Source organism: Stigmatopora nigra, chromosome 11 (assembly GCF_051989575.1).
Source record: "Stigmatopora nigra isolate UIUO_SnigA chromosome 11, RoL_Snig_1.1, whole genome shotgun sequence".
Classification (NCBI taxonomy): Eukaryota; Metazoa; Chordata; class Actinopteri; order Syngnathiformes; family Syngnathidae; genus Stigmatopora; species Stigmatopora nigra.
The window spans coordinates 6,705,681-6,730,282 of record NC_135518.1 but is presented as its reverse complement, the minus strand read 5'-3'; the positions used below and the strand labels follow the sequence as shown (position 1 = coordinate 6,730,282).

General features: G+C 43.8%; 2 protein-coding genes across 4 annotated transcripts; one reads left to right on the top strand and one right to left on the bottom strand.

Moving 5' to 3' along the window:
* Positions 1-99: 99 nt before the first annotated feature.
* Positions 100-15,715, top strand: zmym2 (zinc finger, MYM-type 2). Its single transcript, XM_077727436.1, has 25 exons — positions 100-567; positions 1,270-1,454; positions 4,763-5,308; positions 5,571-5,724; positions 5,931-6,079; positions 6,346-6,494; positions 6,564-6,726; positions 6,797-7,009; positions 7,429-7,579; positions 7,642-7,757; positions 7,838-7,960; positions 8,499-8,649; positions 8,729-8,901; positions 9,001-9,166; positions 9,619-9,647; positions 9,729-9,870; positions 9,941-10,062; positions 10,131-10,287; positions 10,469-10,807; positions 10,939-11,003; positions 11,370-11,663; positions 12,464-12,578; positions 13,010-13,249; positions 13,456-13,570; positions 13,658-15,715. The coding sequence occupies exons 3-25, from the start codon at positions 4,778-4,780 to the stop codon at positions 13,842-13,844; spliced, it is 4,044 nt and encodes a 1,347-aa protein (XP_077583562.1). The 5' UTR covers positions 100-567; positions 1,270-1,454; positions 4,763-4,777; the 3' UTR covers positions 13,845-15,715.
* A 3,751-nt stretch (positions 15,716-19,466) lies between these two features.
* gja3 (gap junction protein, alpha 3) lies at positions 19,467-23,739 on the bottom strand. Of its 3 annotated transcripts, none has more exons than XM_077728393.1 (4): positions 23,554-23,739; positions 23,163-23,224; positions 21,099-21,499; positions 19,467-20,468 (listed from the first exon to the last, which is right to left on the bottom strand). In XM_077728393.1, the coding sequence occupies exons 3-4, from the start codon at positions 21,462-21,464 to the stop codon at positions 19,563-19,565; spliced, it is 1,272 nt and encodes a 423-aa protein (XP_077584519.1). In that variant the 5' UTR covers positions 21,465-21,499; positions 23,163-23,224; positions 23,554-23,739; the 3' UTR covers positions 19,467-19,562. The 3 variants fall into 3 exon arrangements, with proteins under 3 accessions (XP_077584519.1, XP_077584521.1, XP_077584520.1); XM_077728395.1 differs by lacking the exon at positions 23,554-23,739 and adding an exon at positions 23,493-23,536; XM_077728394.1 differs by lacking the exon at positions 23,554-23,739 and having other exon boundaries at positions 23,163-23,468.
* Between the last annotated feature and the right edge of the window lie 863 nt (positions 23,740-24,602).

Genomic DNA, 24,602 nt, shown 5'->3' with positions numbered 1-24,602 from the left:
ATGTGCTGTACAGTTGTTTTTCTATTTTTTTTTATTTGTCTTCTTAATAGGCCTTAACACAATTGTTACTATTGCCATTGACGGCGACAGACGTCCATCTATTTCAAGTGGGGGAGGCTGTCGGTGACCATTATGAAACACATTGGACGTCTTTTGCTGTCAATGGCAGCCTATGCGGGTGGGTTTGTTTTTGTTTTTTGGAGAGGGGACATTTTGGCTTACATCATTCATCCTCCCCAAAGACTATTTAAAGGCAACAATGTTCATTCACAAGTGCCGTAGAAACAGAAAGGATCTTTGAGCTGAAAATCATGCGGTCTGAGAGCACAAAAGCCTCCTTGAGCAAAGTCAGCTCTCCCTGTTGCCTTCACTGACGCCATGGAAATTGTGTGCACGCGACGCTCTTCCGGTTTGGGCACGTGAACGCACCTGGTTCAGCCATATTGGCCATTTGAACGCTTCCTTTAAGCCACCATTTATTCTACGTCATTGTCAATCAACATATGAACGAATTTCGTCGCCAATTCTGGAAGTTTTTATTGTTCTTCTGAATTCCAGAAATAGAAGGTAAACTCTGTCACCCCGCATCCTCGCTCCCTATTCTGACTCAACTCTGAACAGTTTGTTTGAAACACACGTCGGTGCTTTTCTCGTCACAATGTGAGGTTAAACGTTAAATGTGCACGGATGGCCAAGGTTAAACCTTTCTAATGGGACCAATTTAATTGCCAGCTCGTTGACTCGCTTTGCGCATGCGTACCGAGAAACGATAGAGAAGTGGGGTGCGGAGACTCCAAAACATGAGCGCTCACTCTGATGCACATTCCCACAAGGATTTCCGGGTTTGATCTTTGACGTGATTTTTTTCATTCTGTCTTCATTTAAATGTTTCTTTTTGTTTGTTTGTTTTGATGCGTAGGGTGTATGGATGGTCCTTTAATGTTTTGTCTCCTTCCAAAATGCCCCTGATTGAATAAAACAAGAAACCTCGTGAAAATTGAGTTTTAAAAATATTTTATAGCAAAAGCCCCTCTTGCTCTGATACAAAATTGCCAAAATGTGATGAAGCCTATCCTCATTTGCTTAAGGCCTATTATGCATCTAGTTCTATAAACGTGGTATCTCTGATTGAGTGCTGACCGATTATTGGATGATGGTGCCAAACTACCTCGTAGTACTTTCGAACAAAACGCTGTGATATTTTATGAAATTGATTTGTAAATAGATATATACCAATGTTATTGATAATTTATTATCTACCGGATTTAGGCGCGCAGTCGAGCATCACGTGACACATTCCCCAGTCAACAAATATAGTGAGGAGACGGAGTGAGGCATCAGTCCGATGGGAAATCTTTGAACAGAATTGGCTGGTGTTTCGTTCTGCGCATGCGCTTCCCGGGATTAATGTCAAGGCACAAAAGTGGCGCTACACCGTGTCGAGCTCTACTCCGGTAAGAATCCCATTCGCCTTTCTGTTCTTCCCTCTCTTTTCTCCTTTCCTTCTCACAGCCCTCAAATTTGAAAGTTTGGGCAACTTTTTGGCTCTCGCTTGGCTTCACCAGGTATCCCCTTAGCTCCTCTCGCCCGCATGTATTGACACTAAGGGCGATGAGACATGTTAAAGAGTTGAATTTGACGGTGTGTGTCCCAGTATTGTTCATTTAGAGCCTTAATGGCGGACGCTAGGCTCCTTTTTCCCACTGGGTGGCGACGGTGGCAATAGTGTAACGAGAAGCAAGGGGGCGCTCGGGAGGTTCTTGTGTTTTGTGGTACTATTGTCTCGTTCGCTCCCCTTCCCCCTTATCACGTACGACACGACGGCTGGCGTCGCTTGTTGACCGCCGCATGACACAATCGAAGCCCGGTCCATGTGATACGTAACGCCGGCTGGGGGCGGCCGAGGCGGCTACCGTGGGGAAGGGCGCCTCTAGTGGAGGTTCGGTGTCACGGCAGTCTGATTGCGCCACGATTGGCGGCGGCGAACTTTTCAATTAAAGCAGGTAGTGCTCGAAATGGCCCTCAAATCTTACTTCTTGGTTCGTTTTTGTTTCATTTGGCTCCTTTTCGCAATGGTGAGGGGCGGCTTTTGACGTTGCTAACCTCGTTGATTTGTGTGCACGTTGTCGACAATGGCGCAGTCGAACCACGTTTCCCCTCCACACACACACAACCAACTTGGGAGGGTCCCCTCCTACCACTCTTCTACACCCCCTACTCCTGGCCTCTCATTTTGGGCCCCCAGGGAGGGGGCGCTCAGTTTTAAAGTTATAGACTAGCCAAGTTGCTTGCGGGCGCATGCTATTTGACTAAAACCCTATGGCCCGAATTGGTGCTCAAGACTTGGGCACGCCGATTTTGAACGTGCCGCCCCCTTTGCCGGGTCCTATATTTACATAACCACAAAAACAACAACCAGAACGGAAGCCTTTTGCAACGTGAGCAAGCTTTTGACGCCCATTCTATTTTCTTCCTTGCCCATTTTATGCGTTGTTGCGTTGCGCCAATTTGTCAATGACGTCACTAAGGCGACATGATGTTGACGTGCACAAAGACCACCTGTGATGATGTCATAAGTGCGTTTGTGCGTGGGGGCAATTTGAGGCCTGGGTGTATTTTTATTCAAGTCTACTGCAATGCAGTCTTAACTACTCAATTGCATACAGTCTCTAACACTAGCAGCCCAGTGTGTGTTGTGGTAGTTAGTAAAGGGAAAAAAAGTAGACAGTTTAAATTCAAAACACCCATTAATGATGGTAGATGACCCTTGTCTTTGACCTTAAGGGCTGGTCTCCCTATCAAAATAGAATAGACGTCTATCACTGTCAATGGCACCCAATGAGTTCTAATTATACCACTCCCCCAAACCACATCAACCACTTGGCTGGGTTCTGCGTGAAAAGGGCGGTGGCGGCCATTTTGTGGGATGTCTGTGCTAAACGCCGTCACAGGAAAAACTAGGCTTCTATTTGTCGACTGGACTTGAGGTCAGTGTGTGTGTGTGCATGTGAAAACATTAGCTTCCTGCACCCGCACTTCCCGTCACGTGGTTGGATACCCCCCCCCCCCCCCACCAGTCTAGAGGGTCCGTTTTCACAGGGAAATGGCCGCTTGCCAAACTGACGGCACGTTCGAGCGCACAATCGACACCTTCGATTAATCACTCCCATGATGCGTCCAAGTTTCTGCTTTTGATGAGGGAGCCTTTGGCAGCAATGACATGAAAGGCAGAATACCCCCCCCCCCCCCACCACCACCTCCCTCCACCCCCAAATACCCGACTCCCCGCTGATGAGCGACCCCCCCCTCCTCCATATTACCCACCCCCTCAACACGTAGCAAAACGACGTGCCAGATGTAAAGCTAAGAGAGCGCGTCCCTGGTGGTGGGCCTTGCTATTGCCATGGCAACCCAGGTGTAGCTTCACAGGTTGCCGTGGCAACAAGAGAAAGTGGGAATGGGGACGGGGCGCGACAGCAGGTAAGAAGGGGAGTGGGAGATGCGACGTGAGCGCTGGCTAGCACAAAGCCCACCTCGTCAATGTTGGCGGCATTTATTTAAAAAAAAAAACTCAAATTGAATTCTTGCACAGATCCCTTTCCTCGATTTTTGTCACGTTAGAGAATCAAGATTTATTAGGCTCTTTTACGCAGAAACCGCTGAAGCGGGACATTGCTGTGCACGGAAGGCGGCTTCCAGGGATGCCACAAATTATTTTCAACGTCAATTAACCAGAGATCAGTTCTGCCATTGGTCAATTAATTGGCTCGTATATCAATCATGTTATTTACTTTTGTATTGCGCTGGGCTTTACATTTTTGGATGGAAATATGCATTGGAGTCAAAGACTGTTGAAAAATGAATTTTATGTAACTGTAATTATTTATTCCCAAAGCAAAAGCAGATGTTCGCAAATATCTCATTTTGATGAATTACGAATATATTTGGCTCTCATTGAGGAACATTGCAAGTTTTTTTTCCATGTGTTAATAAAAATTTTTGAAACTAAATATGCATTTTTACTAAGGGAAACCCCCTATTTCGAGTGTAAACTGGAAAATAACTCAACTAATTTAACAATACTTAAGATGCTAAATAGAGAATATATGGAAAAATTCTATATCAGGAACATTTTCAGCTCCCATTTTGCTGTTTTATAATACTGAGCTTTACATTAGCATTAGCATTTTTGGACAAAAACTGATTTGAAACGTTTGATAATTGCCACTAAGTAACTATGTCATTCTTGTTTCCCAAAGAGATTGTTTAAAAAATAAAAATAAAAAATATATATTTGTAGGTTTCCTTCCTTTTTTTAATTAGAACATTTTAAACGTAGGCTATTTACCCTATTTAAATATTTCTTTATTTTTTCTAAAAAAAAATAAGTACATTTGTTGTTCCTTTTTTTTACCAATCATCAAAATAGTTTGTTGCTTCATTTGATAATTGATTAGTTGTCGGTTAATGGATTCTACAATGAACCCTTTTTTTGTTTTTTTGTATTACACTTTTTTTTAAACAATCCATCCAAAGTCAACATTAAGTTGTACATTTATTTGTTTCCTCAAAACCCTTGGTGTTTTAACAGCCTGTGTTGCACTTTTCCAAAATATGATAGTCCAGCTCCTTTTTACACTTTTTTTTCCCCCAAATTTGAATATCTTTCGCCACCTGGTGGTCTTGGGGCCGAGTGTCCCCTGGGCAAAAAACAGGTTCCACCTAATTTCCATTTCTGGTCGCGGTGGGGGTCTCGTTCCAGGTGGTTGCCTTAGCAATGGACGGGGAGTCGGAACCCAACGCTGCTGTTCCGGAGGAGGATGCGGCGGAGGCAACACCCGCCGTGGAGACCCCAGAGTCTGTTGCCGCGGAAACAGTTGACGGCGCTGCACCGAAGAAGGGCGAGGACGACGACGATGTGGTCCTGGTAGAAGAGGGGGCCCCGGGGCCTTCGGAAGAGCTTCCGGAGGGCCCCGCCAACACGGAGGCGGAAACCGCACCGTCCGCAGCTGAAGCGTCACCTCCTGCTGAGGTGACCCCACCCGCTGCGGTGACACCCGACCCGTCCGAGCCCTCCAACCCCGCTTCGGCGGCCGAGCCCATCGTCATAGACGATGAGGAGGAGTCGGAGGAGAAAAGGGGCGGTGCGCTAATCACCTCGGAAGGGGAGTCAGAGATTCGCATTGCTAACGTCACCACGCTGGGCCAGAAGAAGGATGACGGGGGCAGTACGTCACCCCAACTTGGGGGCGAGGCCCAGGGCGGGTTGCTGATCACATCGGTTACGTCGCTGCAGGGCGGACCAATGGTAAGATGGCATTTTCCAAGGTGACAAGCCACTGCAAAAGATACCTAATACTTTAACATAGGCTTCAAAATCAATGTGCAGCATTGAAATAGTTTTAACAGCCCACTATGGGGGAAATTTCTGGGAGAAGCTTTGTTAATGAACATAATGAGCATAACATGTCGCCATTGCAATTTCATCAGACTTGGTTGAAAAGCTAGATGAATACTTTTCACGTTATATATATATATAATATACTGTTTCTAATTTGACCGCATCTTAGCCAGCCGAAGGTGCGGCAGAGGAAAATGGCCTTCAGATCGGAACCGCCTACAGCCTGAGTTCTGACGCCACGTCCGGACGACCGAGCTCTTCCTTCAACCCTGGACGCGGCTCAGCGGTGCAAAATGGCGACGCGGGGGCACACAACAGAACAGGTACGGAATCCAAACACTCCTCCCACGCAGAACATTCTGTTAATGTTGACAACATTTTGCCAGTCCACTTCAACGCTTAAAACTCATTCCAATTTAGTATTTCACACGCGAAACAGCCAGGCTCGATTTGATTAATTTATTTAAAATTGTGTCTTCAGAAGCCAGGCTTAAAATAGATGACGCGGGCATCTCTCCTTCCCTTGCAGACTCGTGGATTTCCCAGTCGGCGTCGGTGCCTCGCAACCAAAAGCAAATGGGGGTGGACTCTTCTTCGACTGACACTTCCCTTCCTAAACCTCCGGGACAGTCTTCCTCTTCCTCTCCAGGCACACAACCGCAACCCAGGACAGTGAAGGTAATGTCCATTTCCATATCCTTTTCCAAGGTCACCATCCAGTGGTAACCATTAGGAATAAAAAAATATTTTTTCAACAGTTTTCTCTGTTGTTTAGATTTGAAAGGACAGTTTCTGCTTCCAAAGCAATTAGTTTTTTTCTGAGTATCGCTAGTTTCAGGTTTGATACTGTATTGTTACAGGCAGACAGTGAAGAAATGTCATATTTACATCCTATTTGATTATCGTTTTTTTTCTCTTTTTTTCCCCATTCTTTTTTTATGCAGGTGACATGCGCAAATTGTAAAAAGCCTCTGAAGAAAGGTCAGACGGCGTACCAGCGTAAAGGTTCCACGCATCTCTTCTGCTCAACCACCTGCCTCTCCGCCTTCTCGCACAAACCCCCGCCCAAGAAAAGCTGCACCATGTGTAAAAAGTCAGTTTGAGTCACTGCATGTCACGGGGTAACTCTAGGTAGATCTTGGCTAACGTGTTCATTCTAAAGGGACATCACCAACATGAAGGGCACCATTGTGGCCCAGGTGGATACCACAGAGTCCTTCCAAGAGTTCTGCAGCACCGGCTGCCTCGGCGCCTACGAGAACAAGCAGAGCGTGCCCAAGTCCAATCTCAAAACCAAATGCACGGTCTGCGGAAAGCTCACAGAGGTGAGTCGGCTCTTTTTGCTGTCGCCCATTAGAGGTAAGATGTGAGAATGATCGACTTGGCCCTGCGCAGATCCGCCACGAGGTGAGCTTTAAGACGGTGACGCACAAGATCTGCAGCGACGTGTGCTTCAACGTCTACCGCCGTGCCAACGGGCTGATCATGAACTGCTGCGAGCAGTGTGGTGACTACCTGTCCAGCAGGGCCTCGGCCAATCACTTTTTGCTGGTGGACGGCCAGCAGAAGCGCTTCTGCTGCCAGAAATGCGTCAGGGACTTCAAGCAGGTACTAAAAAAAAGGTCTTTTAATTATGACAGTTCGTTCATTCTCTGAACTGCTTTATCCTCGGGGTCGTATGGGTGCTGGAGACTAATTATGGAAATTTATAAAAAAAAAAAAAAGAAAACCTCTTCATTTCCGTATTAAACATTTTGAATTAAATACTCTTATTCCCGGAGTCATTGATTTTCAATGAATATTTTCATGTAATTTAGCCAGAAACATGAGGCATATGGACAGAAGTTACTTTGAAGGGCCACATAGAAAGATGTGGTGGGACCGATCTGGCCCCTCAGCCATCACTTGAACACCTGTGCTTTTTAATGGTCTCCGTTTTTTTTTTTTTTTAAACTTTGAATTTCTGTCAGTGTCAAAGAAATGGCAATCACTGCTAGCCCCCTCATTAATAAAAAATGTACTTCTAGGTTCACAGCAAGCTGGCCAGCTGCTTGACGTGCAAGACGCTAATTAAAACGGGCGAGGTGGTCTTAGGCATGGCTGCCGAGGGCACGATGGGATCCTACTGCTCCGCCAACTGCATGAACAAGGCCAAAATGGCCGCCACCACATTCCACTGTGAGTAAACGCAAATTGCGGTGACTAAAAACGGAGGACTCGACGCTGCGCTCTCTGTTTAGACACGGAGCCGTCGTGTCACTTCTGTAAGAGGAACTCCTTACCTCAGTACCAAGCCACGCTACCCGAGGGGAACATCATCAACTTCTGTAGCTCGCAGTGTGTCAACAAGTTCCAGGTGTGCACTCGCTATTCATCCACGTGACCAGGGGGGTGTTTGCGTGGAGGTTTTTTTAAGATGGGGTGTCGTGTTTACAGAACGCCAACCTCCAGACGACCACCAATGGGCAAACGACGCTGACCACGAGCAACGCGGTGCAGCTCAAGTGCAACTACTGCCGAGGAGCATTCAGCGTCAAGCCGGAGACGCTGGAATGGAAGGTCAGATGGAAATTTTATCCTTTATCTGAATAATTTGTTAATCGTGAGGGCAAAAAAACATTTTCTGTTGTTAAAATGTTTTGTTTTTACTTAACATAATTATCCAAGTTTACTGTATTTTCTGTACTACCAGTTTGCCTGTGTCTGCGACTAGTACTCCAGCGCAACCTATTTTTTTTCCTCCCGTCTGTTTTTTTTCCCCCTCTCCCTCTCTGACCACTGACAGCCTAGTATTCTTTTTTTTCAGGCCATAGTTACCTAAAAAAAAATCAGTTTATTTTAGCAGGTGCCTATTTTACTAGTTCCTTTATTGTATTTTTGTTCCCAGTTGCTGATACTTAAAAAAAAAAAACCTTGCAAAAATGCGACCTATACTCCAGTTATGATTATTTTTTTCCCCCCCCCTCTTGATTATGCATTCTTTGGCTGGTGCGACTTAGTCTGAAAAATATGGTACTTGGAAACGTGAATCATAGTCTGTGGTTTTAAATGAGATAAAAACCCATGCAGCTGACCCAAGTCTGTCCGTGTCCCTCAGGACAAAGTGTACCACTTCTGCAGCAAGGTGTGCTGCGGTGACTACAAGAAGCTGCACTGCATTGTCACCACGTGTGAGTTCTGTCAGGAGGAGAAGACAATGCACACCACCGGCAACTTTTCCGGCGAGAAAAAGCCCTTCTGCAGCGAAGGTAATAACGCTTCCGCTCCCCCAACCTCCCTAATAAACCCTGCTCCAATTGGACTTTGCTTTTGTTGTTGTTGTGACAGGCTGCAAGCTGCTGTTCAAGCAGGACTTCATTAAGCGTCTGGGCCTCAAGTGCGTCAGCTGCAACCACTGCGGCCAGATGTGCAAAAGAGGTGTCACGCGCCAGTTTGGGGGCATGACGCGTGATTTCTGCAGCGAGACCTGTGCCAAGAAGTTTCACGACTGGTACCACAAGGTCTCAATATTCATGAGAATTTGACCAAAAAAGAGTGACATGGATTCTTGAAGCGATGACATTGACATTTTCTTGGCCTAATGTTTGCGTGTGGAACAGGCGGCGCGCTGCGACTGCTGCAAGGTTCAGGGCCAGCTGACGGAAACGGTCATGTGGCGCTCGGAGGTCAAGCAATTCTGTGACCAGCAGTGTCTGCTCAGGTTTTACTGCCAGCAGAATGAGCCAATCATGGCCACTCAAAGAGGTCCTGAGAACAGCTTGCCAGGTAAGCCTGAAATTAATGTCATTTATTGTTTCGTCGCCAACTGTTGACAATATTGCTCTGTGATAAGGCTATTTTTTAGTAGCCTATAGTAGTATGACAAAAGTCTGCTGTTTTGGTCAATTGCAGGGAGACCTTTTGATTTGACAGTTGACCTCTGATGCTATTTTCAATAACATGAGTTGAGATGACATGCACTGGTTAAAAAAAACAACCTTATTTTTAGTCGCGCTAAATTGAGATTTCAGTCAGTCTGCCCAGATTTTTAGCTCAGCTGTCTGAGTTGCCAGTGAGGCAGGCCAGATTTGGTGTCTGCTTGGAGCAAATTATCATTCATTCATTATCCGTGCCGCTTACCCTCGAGGCTTGCAGGGGTCTATTCCAGCTGACGGGCACAAGCCGGGCATTTATATAGGAAGTAAATATTGTATTCACACTACTTTGTTTTCTTTCAGGGATTGAATCGCATGCTTCCAAAGTTGGGGTGAGTACGATTTTTTTTTTTTTTACAGTTCACAATTCAGACAATCATCCGACCCCTGAACCTCAATATCCCAATATGCAGCTGGTGAGTCACGGCACCACAATGTACCCGGGCGGGGCCCTGATGAGAGAAGTGAAGAACAAGGCAGTGTTATGCAAGCCGCTCACCCTCACCAAAGCCACCTACTGCAAGCCACACATGCAGAGCAAACCCATACAGACAGGTAAAAAGTCGCTTTAGCGTTGACACTTTTTGTGAGGTCTACCAATTAAAAACTTGAGATTCCCACATAGACGTTGACGACGGCGTGAAGCGGGAGTACATTCCTGTCCTCATCCCCGTTCCCGTCTTCATTCCCGTGCCCATGAACATGTACTCTCAGCACACGCCTTTGCCACTTTCACTGCCTCTACCGGTAAGATTGGCATTACTATTTCTGTCTCGGTGTGTGTCCAGTTGAGTTAACCTCCGTTTGTCTGTCAGCTTCCTGTGCCAGTCTTCCTGCCCACCACCCTGCAGAACACGGATCAGCTCGTCAAGACCATCCAAGAGCTAAAAAGCAAGACATTTCCAGACCCCAATGCTGTCCAGATGTGCCCGGCGTCCTCAACTCAGGCGACATCAGAGGGCCAGAAAGCAGGTCACTCTCCAAAGCTCAAATCTCCACCGTTCCTGTTTTGAGATATTGAGAGGCTACCAAGCTTTACTTTACTTATTTAGTGTTGAATTTGTATTGCCAAATATAGTACTTAAAAAGATAAAAGCCATTGCGATTGCCATAGGAATCCACCTCAAATTAAGACATTTTCTTTACTTTACAGTATGCGACATGACTCCTTCGAATACAGACATGAAGCTGGAGGAGAAGAGTGAGCAGGTTGATGAGAAGATGGTCTGCACAAGCTCAGAAGATGTGAAGAAGGAAGAAGGAGACCTGAAGAAGGAAGGAGACTTGAAGAAGAAAGAAGGAAACTTGAAGAAGAAGGAAGGAGACCTGAAGAAGGAAGCAGACTTGAAGAAGAAGAAGGAAGGAGACTTGAAGAAGAAAGAAGGAGACCTGAAGAAGAAAGAAGGAGAATTGAAGAAGAAAGAAGGAACTCTAAAAGAGGAGGAGGAAGAAGAGGGAGGCTGCACGGACCTGGAGGAGGACTTCCCTCTGGGTAAAACCTTTTCCCTAAAATCCTAGTGGTGCCAAAAATGTTCATAGTTTCTCACCTCTGGAGAAACTGCTGATTCAGTCAGTCAGTCTCAAAATGCTGCGTCATTCTTAGTTTGGCTTTTTCTCCCTTAGCTTCAGCGTCACTGGCAGGAGAACAGGATGATGGGCCGACGTCACGACCTCTACCAAGGACACGAGTATGCACATTTTATGTTTTGTGTCTACAAAAAATTTGGATTTTCCTAAGGATTATGTTAAAATTTATTTTATTTTATCATCACCTTTATTTTTCAAACAAGAAATCTTGGCTGCGTTCAAGGTTATTGAGACAAATAGTCAGCAAAGGAGGGGGTGCAGTGATGTTGCAATTCATCAGATTTAAGAATATCATTTTTCCCCACTCTATATAACAATTAAGTCTGCATGATACTAAGAAAAAAAGATGTTTATAGAATTGCATCTTCACCAGCACTGAAGTTACTATAAAGCTGTTTTTTTTTTTTAACAAAAATTTCTAATGTCAATGAATTTGCATTGATTTTCCTACCCTATTTTTGTCTCAGGGCAGCAAGAGGTTGGCGGCGGACCGCAGCTTGACCATTTCGTCACCTCGCTCGCCGCCCCTAAAAGCACGCTACGGCGTCAACGCCTTTAGACGCTGGATGAGCTCAGGTGGCAAGCCCGAGACCAAAGCTTCCAATGCGGCTCCTGCCGATCCCCCGGAAATCGACATGCTGGAAATGTCTGCCGATGAGCTGAACAAGAAGTTGTGTGGCTTTGTCAAAGAGGTGTGCCGACCAAATGGGGAGCGATATGCCCCTGACAGCATCTACTACCTCTGCCTCGGCATTCAAAAGGTGAGCATCCACGCATTTCTGCCTAGCAACAACATGTTATGGTTGAGTATATTTAAAGACGGTTTTATTTGGCAATATATTTGTTTGGGTGGTTTATTATTAGTAAACACGCCGAAAAAGACCCAAACCATGCCTGAGAAGGCCCTCATTTAGTTTTTTTTCCCCAGTATTTTTTGAAAACTTCATTGCACAGGTGTCAAACTCAATCCCAGGATCCAGATCCAGTCCGCCATATCATGTTGTATGGCTCCATGATTGAGGAACACTGTAGTCTTGGATCATAGCCACTTTGATAAAATCATTTCCCAACTAGGAACCAAAGTGGAGCTGTGTATTTCCAGGGACCCAATTTAATGATGCACAGCCTTTTCCTCTTTCCCTGCGCCACATGTTAAGTCAGCATGGCCATACGCTCCACTACCAGGCTACTTTTCTGCACATTGGGGGCATATTGTAAGAGAAACTCCTTTTTTAAATTACTTTCATTGCAGTACTTTTTATTGAATATTGGGCACTTGTGCTTTTTGAGATCCCATTTTTTTGTTTTTTTGCTGTTGCTTCTTGGCATTGTTCTCAGCTACTCTGAAAACCAATGCAATGCATTCCTACATTGTTTTTTATCTTGTTTTTTTTATAATCGTTTTAGGTATTTTGTGTCCTGTGATTATAAACTTTTTGCTGTTCACATCCTGACCAATGTGATGTTAATTTGAATATGAGGACACCAATAGTTGTACATTATCTATGGGGAAAGTTGTGTAAATGGAAAAAGCAATGCATGTTTGTGTCCTTCTTTTCAGCATCTTCACACCAATGGCCAAAAGATCGACATTTTTTGCGACTCGTCTTGCCAGACGTTCAGGGAAGAGCTCAACAAGGTTCTGAAGGACTGGAAACCCAGCCTGCTTCCTGATGGTGAGTTTGTATTTGGTTTTATTATATTTTGAAACGACCCCAACTTGATATATTTGTGTGTTTGAGTTACAACTTAGTGTATATTCATTTTAGAATTTTCATTATACTCCAATTTTATTTGGTGTACCCCCTTTGTTTCATCATGCACATGGCAGGGATACAACTATCTGTTTGGTTATTGGTCAACCAATACAATAACAAATCTGTTGCACCAAAATGAAGTATAGCAAGTGGCGTCTAATGATTATACCTATTTGCTGTTCACATCCTGACATTTTGTGATTGTACTTTTGTTATATGAAGACGCTTAAGTTGCTATATAAATTGGTTTGAAAAGGAATTGTCCGGGATGTTGACCAATTCTTCCCCAAAAAAAGTATTAATTTATCCACATTTACGATTTCCATTGTCATTTTTGTCCCCCTCTGCAGGCACGACGTGGAGCCGCGTGGACGAGCGTTGCTTGTGGACGGGCGGGCACCTGGGTGGTGCCACGCCAGCCGCTCTGCTGCACTCACTGGTCTATCTGAATGCCAAGCACCTGCGAATGCGCAGCGCCCCCCAACACCTAAGCTTGTCTTTTGCCGGTGTCTATGGCCCGGACGCCGCGCACCCCGCCACCACGGAGGGAAGCCGCGCTTGCATCCGTGTGCCTTCCCCAGTTTCTCAGGGTAAGTGGAAGCACGCGTGTCTGACAGTGTCGTATCGATACACTCAACATGATAAAATACCTAGCTTCAAATAACATTAACTATTAACATGAACAGACACGCATAACCTTCGCCTGCATTCGGATTCACCTACTGGCGTAGATAAAGCGTATGATTATGAATCAATATATATTAATTATGCCTGGTATGGTTGGTTTGCATCGTAGTCGAAAAAGAATCTCGCAAGAGAAAGTTGGACGACAACGATGATGGTGACACGACATCGCTCGATCCTGTCACAGAGCAAGAGCGACACCTTTTTCAGCTCTACCGCTCCAAGTGGTGGGTTCAACATCCCGTAGCAACCATCATCAGATACTTCTCTGCCGTGCTCTTTTCTAACCGCTCGCATCTTCCGCTGTGTCACAGCCCGGAATCGTTGCTGGAGCGGTCAGACTTCTTCTACGCTCAACCCGATCCAGCGTGGGATGGCGACGGGCCGTGGTTCACATCCACGCCGCTAGAAAGCCACACGCTGGAGAGCCTCCTTGTCAGAGTCCTGCTGGTGCGGGACGTCTACACGGACTCGCGGGAGCCAGAGGAGTCGGCGGAATAGCACGTCCGCTTAGGAGGCGTAGATTGTTAGTAGATCCGCAAGAAGGCCATAGTGAGTAGCTCTTCCCACATTTTTCTTACGTAAACATTCTCCATTCCTACCGCCCGCCGAGTTCCACTTGACATCACCCGGGATGACCAGAACAGCGTCACGGAATGTTTTCGCCAAGTACCGGTCGCGGCGCCGAGCCCAAAGCCGAATGTCGCTGATGCCGTTTTTGGAGAGTCGCTTTACGCCGTCGGAAAAGACAATCACCGCAACTGCGAGCGCGTGTCCTCTCAGCGGCTCGTTCCTTCCTTGATTCACAGGCTGCCATTGGCGCAATAGGCGTCCAATCCGTCTAGACCGGTAGGGGGTAACGACGATCGAAGGATCGCCGCCTACGTCTCCCGGTCCAAATGGATAGCAGTTAATGAATGAATCCTCTGCACTTTTTTTTTTTTCTTACCCTCCCCTCATTGAGAAATTTCACCGCGCTAAAAAACTGTTCATCGTAAAAACCAAAACTTCGGAACGTGCAATTAGTCAGGGCATTGAAAAAAAAAAATGATGACGCTGTTACAATTAGGAGGCACGTGTTTTCTTTCTTTTCCTGTTTGCTCATAAATGTTTTAAGCTGAGCAATTTCGCCACCAGTTTCATTTTGTTTGAGCCCAGTTCCTTGAAACATGCAAATATTTCGGCAGAGAGAAGTCATACCCAACATTTTATAAGATGTTCAATTTTGTTTTTTATACATTTACAACTTCCGTGGATAGTTTTGGTCATGTTGTCTACCATTGCGATACCTTCCACTTAGCCTGACATTTGTCATGAGTTGGTAGAAGTTGTTTCTGTTATAAAATGTCACTTCATCTTGTTTTCCAGAAAATCAATTATCTTGGAATATCAAGAAACATGAATGAGTTAAAGAATAGGATGAAGATTTATGTGCATTTTGTTCAATTTGCATTACATTTGTTAAAAATGCTGTCCACTATTCTGAGTGATGCTAAAAACAAGTAGATTACACTTACCTGTCTCAAACCAGCTACTCATTATTTTATTTGGTCTTGTTTTTTTTTTTTCCAAACATTGTACCTTTGTCCCAAAGTTTTGTTTACTCCCACAAATCTTCCCAAACGACATCACCGCCAACCACACTTATGCAATGCAATCGAACACATCTCCATTGGCTGGAAGTAGCATCACAGGCTTTACGGGTGTCGTTACCATCGCATTCTAGCAAGTGTCGGATTATTTTGGCGAACCGGGTGGCTCACAAAAGGGACAAAAAACACACCCACCCTATTTTTCTAAACATATTTATTTACCCTTGTATTTTTCTCCTTTTTGTACTTTTTTTTTCTTTTTCAAGAGATGGCTTAAGATAAAGACGGAAAAACCTGACACTCCAAAACAAAAGGAGTCGAGCTAATGGCTTTGGTTTATCATTGTTTGCATTTTTTATTTTTTACTTTGACTCTCGATTTGTTTGGTTTCTCCCAAGGAAAAAAAATAACTAAACTCAGGTTTGCGTTTCAAGGATTTGCCATCAAATTGGTATTGTTGGTTTCTTTATTTAACACATTAACGGCCAATGAATTAAAAAAAAATGGCCGTTAACTTACATTTTGGATTGAAAAGTAGAGCATCTGTTTTTTATGTAGTTAATCGCTCTTAGGTTAATTTTGCTCCTTTATTACCGGACACAAATCGGGGAAAAAAAACCTTTAAGCGAACCCTTTTTGGCGGCGTCGTTGCCGGTCCGGGTGTCGCCGCTGACTCGGGTGTGAATGTGCCTCAGTGTGTAAATATGAATGTGTGCGCGCGCACTCGACACTGCTGGTGTGCTTGTGTTCAATAAATGACTTCTTTTTTCTTTTTCTAAACACGTCTCACTGTGGTTACTCAGAAAATGTTATGAATTTACAAAAACTGGTCTTAAAATTAATACTACATTTTGAAAGTTTTGTTCACTTGTACTGGTTTTCATATTTTAGATGGCGTTTGAGCTACTGATAGTCAAACATTGGGCAGGAAACGTCTCTGAGTAGTCCCACTTTGACCAGGAAACATCTCTGATGTCTTTTCAGCTGAGGCTCAGTACAGGAAATACACAGGTAAATTTTAAATCATTGACTGCCATTGATTGTGATAGACTTCCAATACAAATGGATAGGCTGTTTATCGTTGTCAAGGTACTGAAATATAATCATTCACTGCCAGTCTTGCTTTGCATTCTTCTGTCCAATAGGGGGCCATGTGATGGCGATGAACTGAAATACTATTGCTACAATCACATGTGCTAAATTCAAGTGCAATTTACAAAGTGGCATATTCTGCCATAGTTCTGTCCTTAACACTAAAATGTCGGCTACTACTACCACTACTATGTATCTAAAAGCCTTATTTGATATTTTTTTTTAAGTTGGAGTTGGCCAGCCTCCAGTTAACTCAATTGCTGCCCACGAGGGTCAAAACATTTTTTGGTCGACCATTTTTATTGTTTGGGCTAATCCCCCCCCGAGCCTTTCAGGGCCCACAAAGAGAGCGATGTGGTCAGCAGGTTCGGATGGTGGGCCGGGGGGCAGACTATAGCCGTTCCTGCCGTCCGGCCTCCTCTGATCACATGATATGAACTAATATGCCCTTTTATTGATAAAACTACAGTCTGCATTTTACATTTCTCACAACATTGACTTATGTCATATATATTTATATATATTGCCATAATTTCCTTCCTTTCATTTCCTTATTTCTCAATAACATGACCTTTGCTGGCAGTGAATGAGTTCATATATTGCATTCTTAAGATTATAGTCATTTATAAAGTGTATTTCAATGTTCTCAAGTATTTTTACTTAAAATGCCCATGCCATAGAAGTGTCGATCTTGTCTGTAAATCACGATTCCAGTATCAAATTAAGGATTGTAAAAAAAATATTTAAAAAGACTAAAAGTAGTTGAGGTAGGGCAATATCAGTAACATAAAACAGACCCCAAGTGAAACAAGTAATCACACCCCTGAAATACAAAAAGGTCGTGAGGGTGAAGGGGGGTGTAAGGTATTTGTCCTGTGGTCAGAGTGTGAACTTGTTGGGTGATTGAAGGCTAAAAATAACCACTTGGCAGCTTAGCTCTGGGCACTTAAGTGACAACATTTTTCCAGGAGCGAGGCACAACCTCTAAATCTCGCCACATACGAGGGAATGGCATGTGAATTGATTTGAATGTTAACTGGCATTGCTGTCAATAGGAAGCATACATTTGATATTTTTCCCAAAAAATGTGTTGGGCAAAGGACTTGGTGATTTGAATATTGAAAGTTGAGGTTTTGCACATGATGCGATGATGTGTGCGAGGCGAGTGACGGCCGACAAGTTCATTGCCAGTCACTCGCCACCCTATGGGCCACTCGCCTGAGCCGTCGCTCGCCCGAAAGTTATCGTGTCACGTGACAGGAAGTGGGAAATTGTCCCCCCGATTTGAGTCTTAGCTCAGAACGTTATCCTAGTCAACAAGTGTCATAGTGGTGGCCTGGGGGCCAAATCTGGCCCGCCACATTGTTTTGTGTGGCCAGATAAAGTACATTGTGAGTGCTGACTTTCTGTTTTAGGATGAAATTTCAATGAAGGTTATAGATGTATATTCTATTTTCAGATTTTGCCCTTTTTAAATCTAGAATTGCAATTTTTTTAATCATTGTTTTCATTTTGTGTTTTTAGTTCAAAACTCATTTAAAAAGTTTATAAAATACTTTGTTTTCCACTTTAATATTGAACATGATTAAAATCTATATTTTGATTCCTTTTTAAATAGAAAAACAAGTGATTAAAAGTCATTTTCTCAATCTAAGAAAAAAGCTCAAATAAACATTGTTTTAAATCTATAAAAAATATATTATTTAGGGATTTTTATCCATTACTTTTAATCCGATTTTGTTTTTTTTTAAAGTTGCCATTAATGCGGCCCGTAAACCAACCTGAGTTCGACACCCTTGTCCTAGTGGATAAAAGGCAGCAACTCTGGTACAAAAAAGTTTTATTTAGTAACGATTTTGTAAACATTTGAGGTAAATGTACATTTACATCAACTTTACAAAAGGATCATTCACACGCACACACACACACACACACACACACACACATGAAAACGCACTGACATTCTTGTCTTCATAAGATAAATAACTTACTTTTTAATATCATTTTAAAACTCTGCCTTTGGTGTGAGATGTTAAGACATTTTTATAAATATTTTATGTCCTTTGAGGACCCTCTTTATGTCCTAGCAATGTTAGCATTTTGTTTCCTATGTGCAAATCAACTACCAAAAATGTAAACAAATGCAAAATAGGATTTTTTGGTCATTTTTGCCATTTGAAATGCTTACAGTATCATCTTTTTTGTGTGTAAAAAAGACCATGAAGGAAAGACTTTCCAGTTCTTCGTGTCATAATTCGTAATATTAGCTTTTTTTATGTGGAAATGTTGGTATTTGTTTAATTTTCTTTAACAACTGGCATCATATTTGCACTTTGTGTAAAATTTGCTGAATGAAGAACAAAGGCAATGTAACTTGATTGCTACTTCAAATTTATCTTTTGTTTCCCTTGACAAACAAAGTGTGATATTTTTTTGTACTTGGTGGTAGAGTGAATGAAAATAATTGGCAAAGTGGACCAAAACTTGAGATTTTGGTTTTTTATATATGAACGGACAAGCAGGTTGTTTTTAAGTGAAATTTAGGGGATGGGAATGAAATTTAGTTTGATGTAAATTTTTTGTGTGGGCTTGTTTTTATGTGCTTTTTAGGAGAAAAGTTTGGTGGTTGGTGATTATGAATTAGTTTTACTTGTGTGGATGTTGGCATTAGTTTTCTTTTTCTTTTTTTTTTGTGGTGGTGTTTCAGTGACTTTAGAGTTGAGGTGTTCTATGTTACTTGGTGAGTGTAATTTATCATCTTTAGATGGTCACGAATGAGGATGGCTAAATTAGATTTTTTTTAAAGGTTAGCATTTATTTCCCTTATTGAACACCAGTTATGCGTACATGTCAGTCGGATTATTTGGAGAGAAAAAAAGTTGTTGGTTTTTTGTTGTTGGGCTGATTTGCACAGCTGTGCATGAACCCACTTGCTAGCTTAAAATTGTTCTTCTTTTAACATTTGCATTTGCTGTGGTTTTGCCCTTACGAACTTGAACAAAGTTAAATACAACTTACGCTAAGGGGCAACTTTGAGTCGCTGCGCCTTATAGGAAACCAAGGTCATGTTATTTTGTATCGTCGGACACGCTCGCGGTTTGGAACCTCCCTTACGAGCCATCCCATTTGCTCTGAGCGGCCCGTCGTGGGTACCAGTTTAAAACAGAGCACGCACAGGAGTCCATTCAGTCCAGCTAAAAGAAGGGATTCAAACACATCTAAATCTTCCCCAAAAAAGTCCATAGTCTTTTTTCCTCACGGAACATCGAAGCCGACTTTTTCGCCGCCACCGTCCCGTGTGAAAAGTAGCTGGAACGGGATTGAAGTTTACCCTCGCCAATGTCTTGCTTCACTTGGGGGACCCGCAATTACGGGCCATGACAACCCGCTGGGGTGTGTTCTTTGTAAAGCACTTTGAATCAACTATCGTTACGCCTCCATTCAGAAAGTTCCTCATCAAAGAGCCGCTGAATGATCAAGTCCATGCCGACTTCCGTTTTCGATCTTCCGAATTGTTTCTCTCCGGATTCGGCCTTCATACGGCCAGGTCGTCGGGTCGGGCCCGGAGACTGCTGCTCTTGCTGGCCCGACTCAGCCGCCGAGGATCTTGGGAGGCCGTCGAGGGGGGTTTGTGCATCTCCACTGTAGTGGTGCTCACGCGGCCGTCGTTTGAGTCGGTGATGTCGGAGGCCGGGCTTCCACGGGTACTCGCCACGGCGTCTACCTCGGGTGGCAGGCCAGAAGAAGAGGAGGAAGAAAGCGTAGGGGAGGCGGCCTTCATCTCCCGAGTCTGCTGCTCGGTGGCCAGGTTGGCCCAGTTCTGCTGGGCGGCCAGCCTGTGGTTGTTGTTGCTGCTGATGTAATAGTGGGCGGCGGGCCCGTGTTGGCGGAGGGCCTCCTCTTGCTGCAAGTTGTCCATCTTAAACTCGGGCCGCGGCAGAAAGCCCCCGCCGCCGGCCGCCACGTCCGTGTACTCGGCGGGGTAGCCGGACCCGGGGGTGGAGCGCTGGGGCTCGGCGACGACGGAACGACCCTCCAGCTCCGGGAAGGCTCCGCTGGTCATGCCCTGCTTGAGCTTCTTCCAACCCAAGTGGTAGATCTCCAGTAGGTTCAGGAAGAGCGAGACGCAGGCAACAGCCAGCATGAAGATGATGAAGATAGTCTTCTCGGTAGGACGCGAGATGAAGCAGTCCACCTTGTTGGGGCAGGGCCAGCGGGCGCACTTGTACAGGGGCCGCAGCTGAAAGCCGTACAGGAAGTACTGGCCTAATATGAAGCCTACCTCGAACAGAGTCTTGAAGATGATGTTGAAGACGTACGTGCGCAGCAGAGCACCCCGGATGCGGATTTTTCCGTGCTCGTCCCGGATGGGGGGTTTGACTCTTTTGCTGCCCTGGTCCCCCCCGCCGCTGCTACTACTTCTAAACAGAAGCTCCTTCTCCTGGAAGCAGAGATCAAAGTCACTCAAAGGTTGTTACTTGGTGACTAGGGTTGAGGTCATTGTTTGCTCAATTCAAAATTCATCTTCAACACTGGAGGAGTTTCAAGATTCCTAAGCTAAAGGCTAAGAATTTGTCAACTGGGAAATTTAGGGATGGACTTTTACACTTTTTTAAAACATAGTAACCTGATAAACTAAAAATAAGATCCTACTAGCTGCTACAGATCCTTGCACGCCCCCCAAAGACTGTCAACACCTGGAACTACAGAGCCAAAATGGAATCCACAATCTAAATCTGTCCACTTTTACAGTACAAAAAAGCCTCTGACAACATGGTACACTGTCAATGGGAGTATCCATGTATAGGAGTCCAATGAAAATAATAATATGTTTAAAGTGGCGCCAGACTGTGGATGTGACGCTCCTATTGGTTCCCTACCCTTGGTCTAGAAGTTTGGAGAGTTCACCCAAATTTGAATTGCCTTAACCTCAACCAAAGCTTCATCACCAGTCCAATCAACGAGTAGACCGCGACCTACGAAAGCAGCCAACTTTATCTCCTAAACCCAAGCTAGCCAAACAAACCTACGTCGCGAAAGTAGCGACTTGCAGGTCACTGCGGTCCCTCACCTCAGCCTGGAATCGGTTGCCTTTCCGATGTCCCTCCTCTTTTTCCTTGCGCTTCTCTTCCATGCGTACAATGTGCAGCACATGTCCCAGATAGATGAGGGTAGGCGTGGACACAAAGATGATCTGCAGGACCCAGAACCGGATGTGCGAGATGGGGAAGGCCTGGTCGTAGCACACGTTCTCGCACCCCGGCTGCTGCGTGTTGCAGGTGAAGTCGGACTGCTCGTCACCCCACACGTCCTCGGCGGCGGCGCCCAGCACCAGGATGCGAAAAATGAACAGCACCGTCAACCACACTTTGCCGATCACTGTGGAGTGCTCCTGGGCGTTCTCCAGCAGACGCCCCAGAAAGCTCCAGTCGCCCATGCTTTAAGATTGCCAGCCTGCGAACAACGTCGTATCTGCAAGAGGAGGGAGATCACAAACCAGGGTGTTGGTGGCCTCGCCAGCAAGACGGACAAGCCCGATTCTTTGGTTAATCATGCAGTTCTGTCTTGACAACTATCTTTAAGCAACCGGCTCTGCTTGTATACAATGTCGGAGTGGAAAGCACTTTCCTACAGAGGTCAATAATATGGCGTTTGCCAGAGACAGACAAAACGCCATAATCCAAGACAATGCAGCCAATACGGTCATTTATCTTTAAAAAGTAGAGAAAAGATAAACAGACAGGTAAAATGTCAAGCAAAATTAGCAACTAGCTCCGGTTGTATACAAGTAGATAGGTCAATTTATCAAGTTTTGTCAGAAATCCATGAAATTTTCTCACTCAAGAGAATTAAAAAAAAGTTTTTTGACTGGAAAGGGTGGCATCACACTTTCCCTTGACCAATACTAGTGTTGTTCTGATTCAATATTATGTGTTGTATCATTACCTGATATAGTTATTATTTGGGTATTGGACAGTACTGAATGAACTAATCAAAGTTGTGTAATAGACAGAATATTTCTTTTCATCATTGGAAAAGAAATCCGTTTGTAGACAAAGTTAACGCATTTGCATGCCCTTAATGGGGACACATGTCCAATCCATTTGGACTGTGGGTCAATTCCAGTTTAAATGAATTGGACGTTTGGCGCCGTCAATCAATTGTTGTGGAACACGCAGCTTCCAAGCGAGTGACAAAGCATGGTCTGCTGCGTGTTCATACATTTTTTTCTTTCTGTATAGCGGGCATTGCTGGCTTGCCCACCCGTCCGTTCACCTGTTCGCTCCAGTGGCCAGCAGGCATGTGCTGAGATCGACATTATCACATTGGAAAACACACACACACACAAATAGCGACAGCACCTCCCTTTCAAATTACCGCTCACCATACATGCCTCGTTGTAAATATTAGCCATAATGTTTTTTTGGGTTTTTTTTTTTTGTGGTAAAAGGTGGTCAACACAATTGTAAGCCAGGGGAATTAAAAAAAATAAATATTTTGATGAGTGTTAGTGTATGTTTAAAATCTTAAAGTTGCATTTGTATGGTATTATTTGGAGGGATGTTTGGTAATGAGAATAAATAGAAATGCAGATGTTAATTTTTTTTAATGTAAATGGGATTAAAATGAGGCTAGAAAAGTTTTTTAAGGTTCAGTTTGTCAAGCTGATTCAAGTAAAAAGTGAAGGTAAAAAAATGGGATCAATTTGAAGTTTATTTCATACCTAAGAGTAAATCTGTTCTAAAAATTATCATACAACTATAATTCAGTTAAAAAAAAAAAGAAATTCCTGTCAATTGCTTTAAAACAAATTGTTAAAAATATTAACAGTTCAGATGATTCAGTTATTCTGTAATACAAATAGGGCACATTTTTAAATTATTTTTCTTACAAAATATCAGAAATATAAGTTAACTATTTAAACAAATGTCATTTTGTAGCGGGGGGATTCTGAATTTTTTATATTTGTAGCTTGACTTTCCAAAAATGAATCATGTAACCACTGACTAATGGAATTTTGAGTTTTTGTGGACATCATTTTTTTTAAGTAAACTTAGACACCGTTTTGTAGAAAGCATGCATCGAGAAACCCATTCAAAAATGTAAAAATAATTAAATAGAAGGATAAACTTACAATAACGTGGTTGTATTAAGGCTAATAAATCCATGGACTGGACCTCTGGATATCCTCCACACCTGCCAAAAATGCAAAAACCATAATAGCAACGTCATCTAAAAATCCATTTTTGAACATTTGACTTTCTCAAATAATTGAATGACTTCACGTCAAATTCACTCCAGCGAATCCATCTGGAGAAAGTTCTAACAAAGTGGCCCAAAATTCAAATTATTACACACACGCACAAAAGCCACAAAGCCGAGGCTACCAGAGAATACGCGCCACTTTGACTTTAGCTCGCACCCTAAATGTAAAAATCATCCACATACGGATGCCAAATATTACAATTTGTAAATAATCCATCTGCGTGTTGCGTACGAAGACGGACGCGTAGACGTGCTCGTACCTTGACGCGGCAGAAGGGACGCTCTTTAAAGTGCACGGCCAAAAGCTTGCATCCTTTGGGGGTGCCCCCGGGGTAAAAGCACCCCCCTACCCTTCAAAAAAAAATTTTTTTATTAAAAGCGCGCCCTCGTCCGTATGCTGCTGGCAAGGCTTTTTCGTGGGTTTGACCTCCTGTAGGGTGCGCCGTGACTAAAAGGGAAAGCGAGCAACCTGTTGTTTGGTTTGGGGGTGTGTTTAAGTGTTGCCAGCGGCATGCACATCACTGTCACTCTCAAAGTGTGGGTCGGGAGCCAAACACATGCCCCACCCCCGGCGGGACAACAAAAACAAATTTTAAAAAAAGCTGGTCCCAAAAGTTTTTTTTTTAAAGTCAATTGTGGCATTTTGAATGTATGTTGTGTAAGAAGACACATTTTGGAACATTTATTATAGTAAAAACTGAAACATTTTGTCATTTTAAAACTTTTAGACATTGGCATTGTATGTTGGCATTAATCTAGCAGGTACTTTACATTTTTTTTCATTTATAATAAGTTAAGACCTGTATGGTTAACCGGGGGGTGCTGGAGTCTATTCCCAGCTGACTTGAGGCCAGAGGCGGGGGACACCCCCTGAATTGGTTATTAATGATTGCATGTGTGATGTGAAAAAAATCACATGAAACCACATTTTGTTGCTAATTGTGTATTAAATTGTGTTTACTGTTAAAGGGATTGTGGTACATTGCCTTGATTGTTACATAATGTGTACACTTAATCGTACAATTGGCAAAGGTTTCCCATGGGGGATGTAAGGGTGGTTTATTCTTGGAACGGGGAGGACAAAGACAAGGTTCCCCTTGTTATTAAGGGGAGCTGCTGGTGTCAAATGTCAAATCAGCCACGCTTAGCACGCTGCCAAACCCTAAAATAAGACGCAGACGGAAAGCTCAAACCACATAACACAGACACGTGCAAGTTGCAAGTAATTTACCCACTTTATCTTAGTGTTAGCATTGCATGATGCTGACATGAGCAATTTGATGCAGCCAATTGATGTGCTTTAATAGTT

Coding starts and splice junctions, on each gene's coding strand:
- zmym2 (XM_077727436.1), top strand. CDS start 4,778: ATGGACGGGGAGTCGGAACCCAACGCTGCTGTTCCGGAGGAGGATGCG. Junction 7,010..7,428: donor GCGTCAGGGACTTCAAGCAG/GTACTAAAAAAA, acceptor ATGTACTTCTAG/GTTCACAGCAAGCTGGCCAG. Junction 9,167..9,618: donor TCCTGAGAACAGCTTGCCAG/GTAAGCCTGAAA, acceptor GTTTTCTTTCAG/GGATTGAATCGCATGCTTCC.
- gja3 (XM_077728393.1), bottom strand. CDS start 21,464: ATGGGCGACTGGAGCTTTCTGGGGCGTCTGCTGGAGAACGCCCAGGAG. Junction 20,469..21,098: donor GCAACCGATTCCAGGCTGAG/GTGAGGGACCGC, acceptor CTCTGCTTCCAG/GAGAAGGAGCTTCTGTTTAG.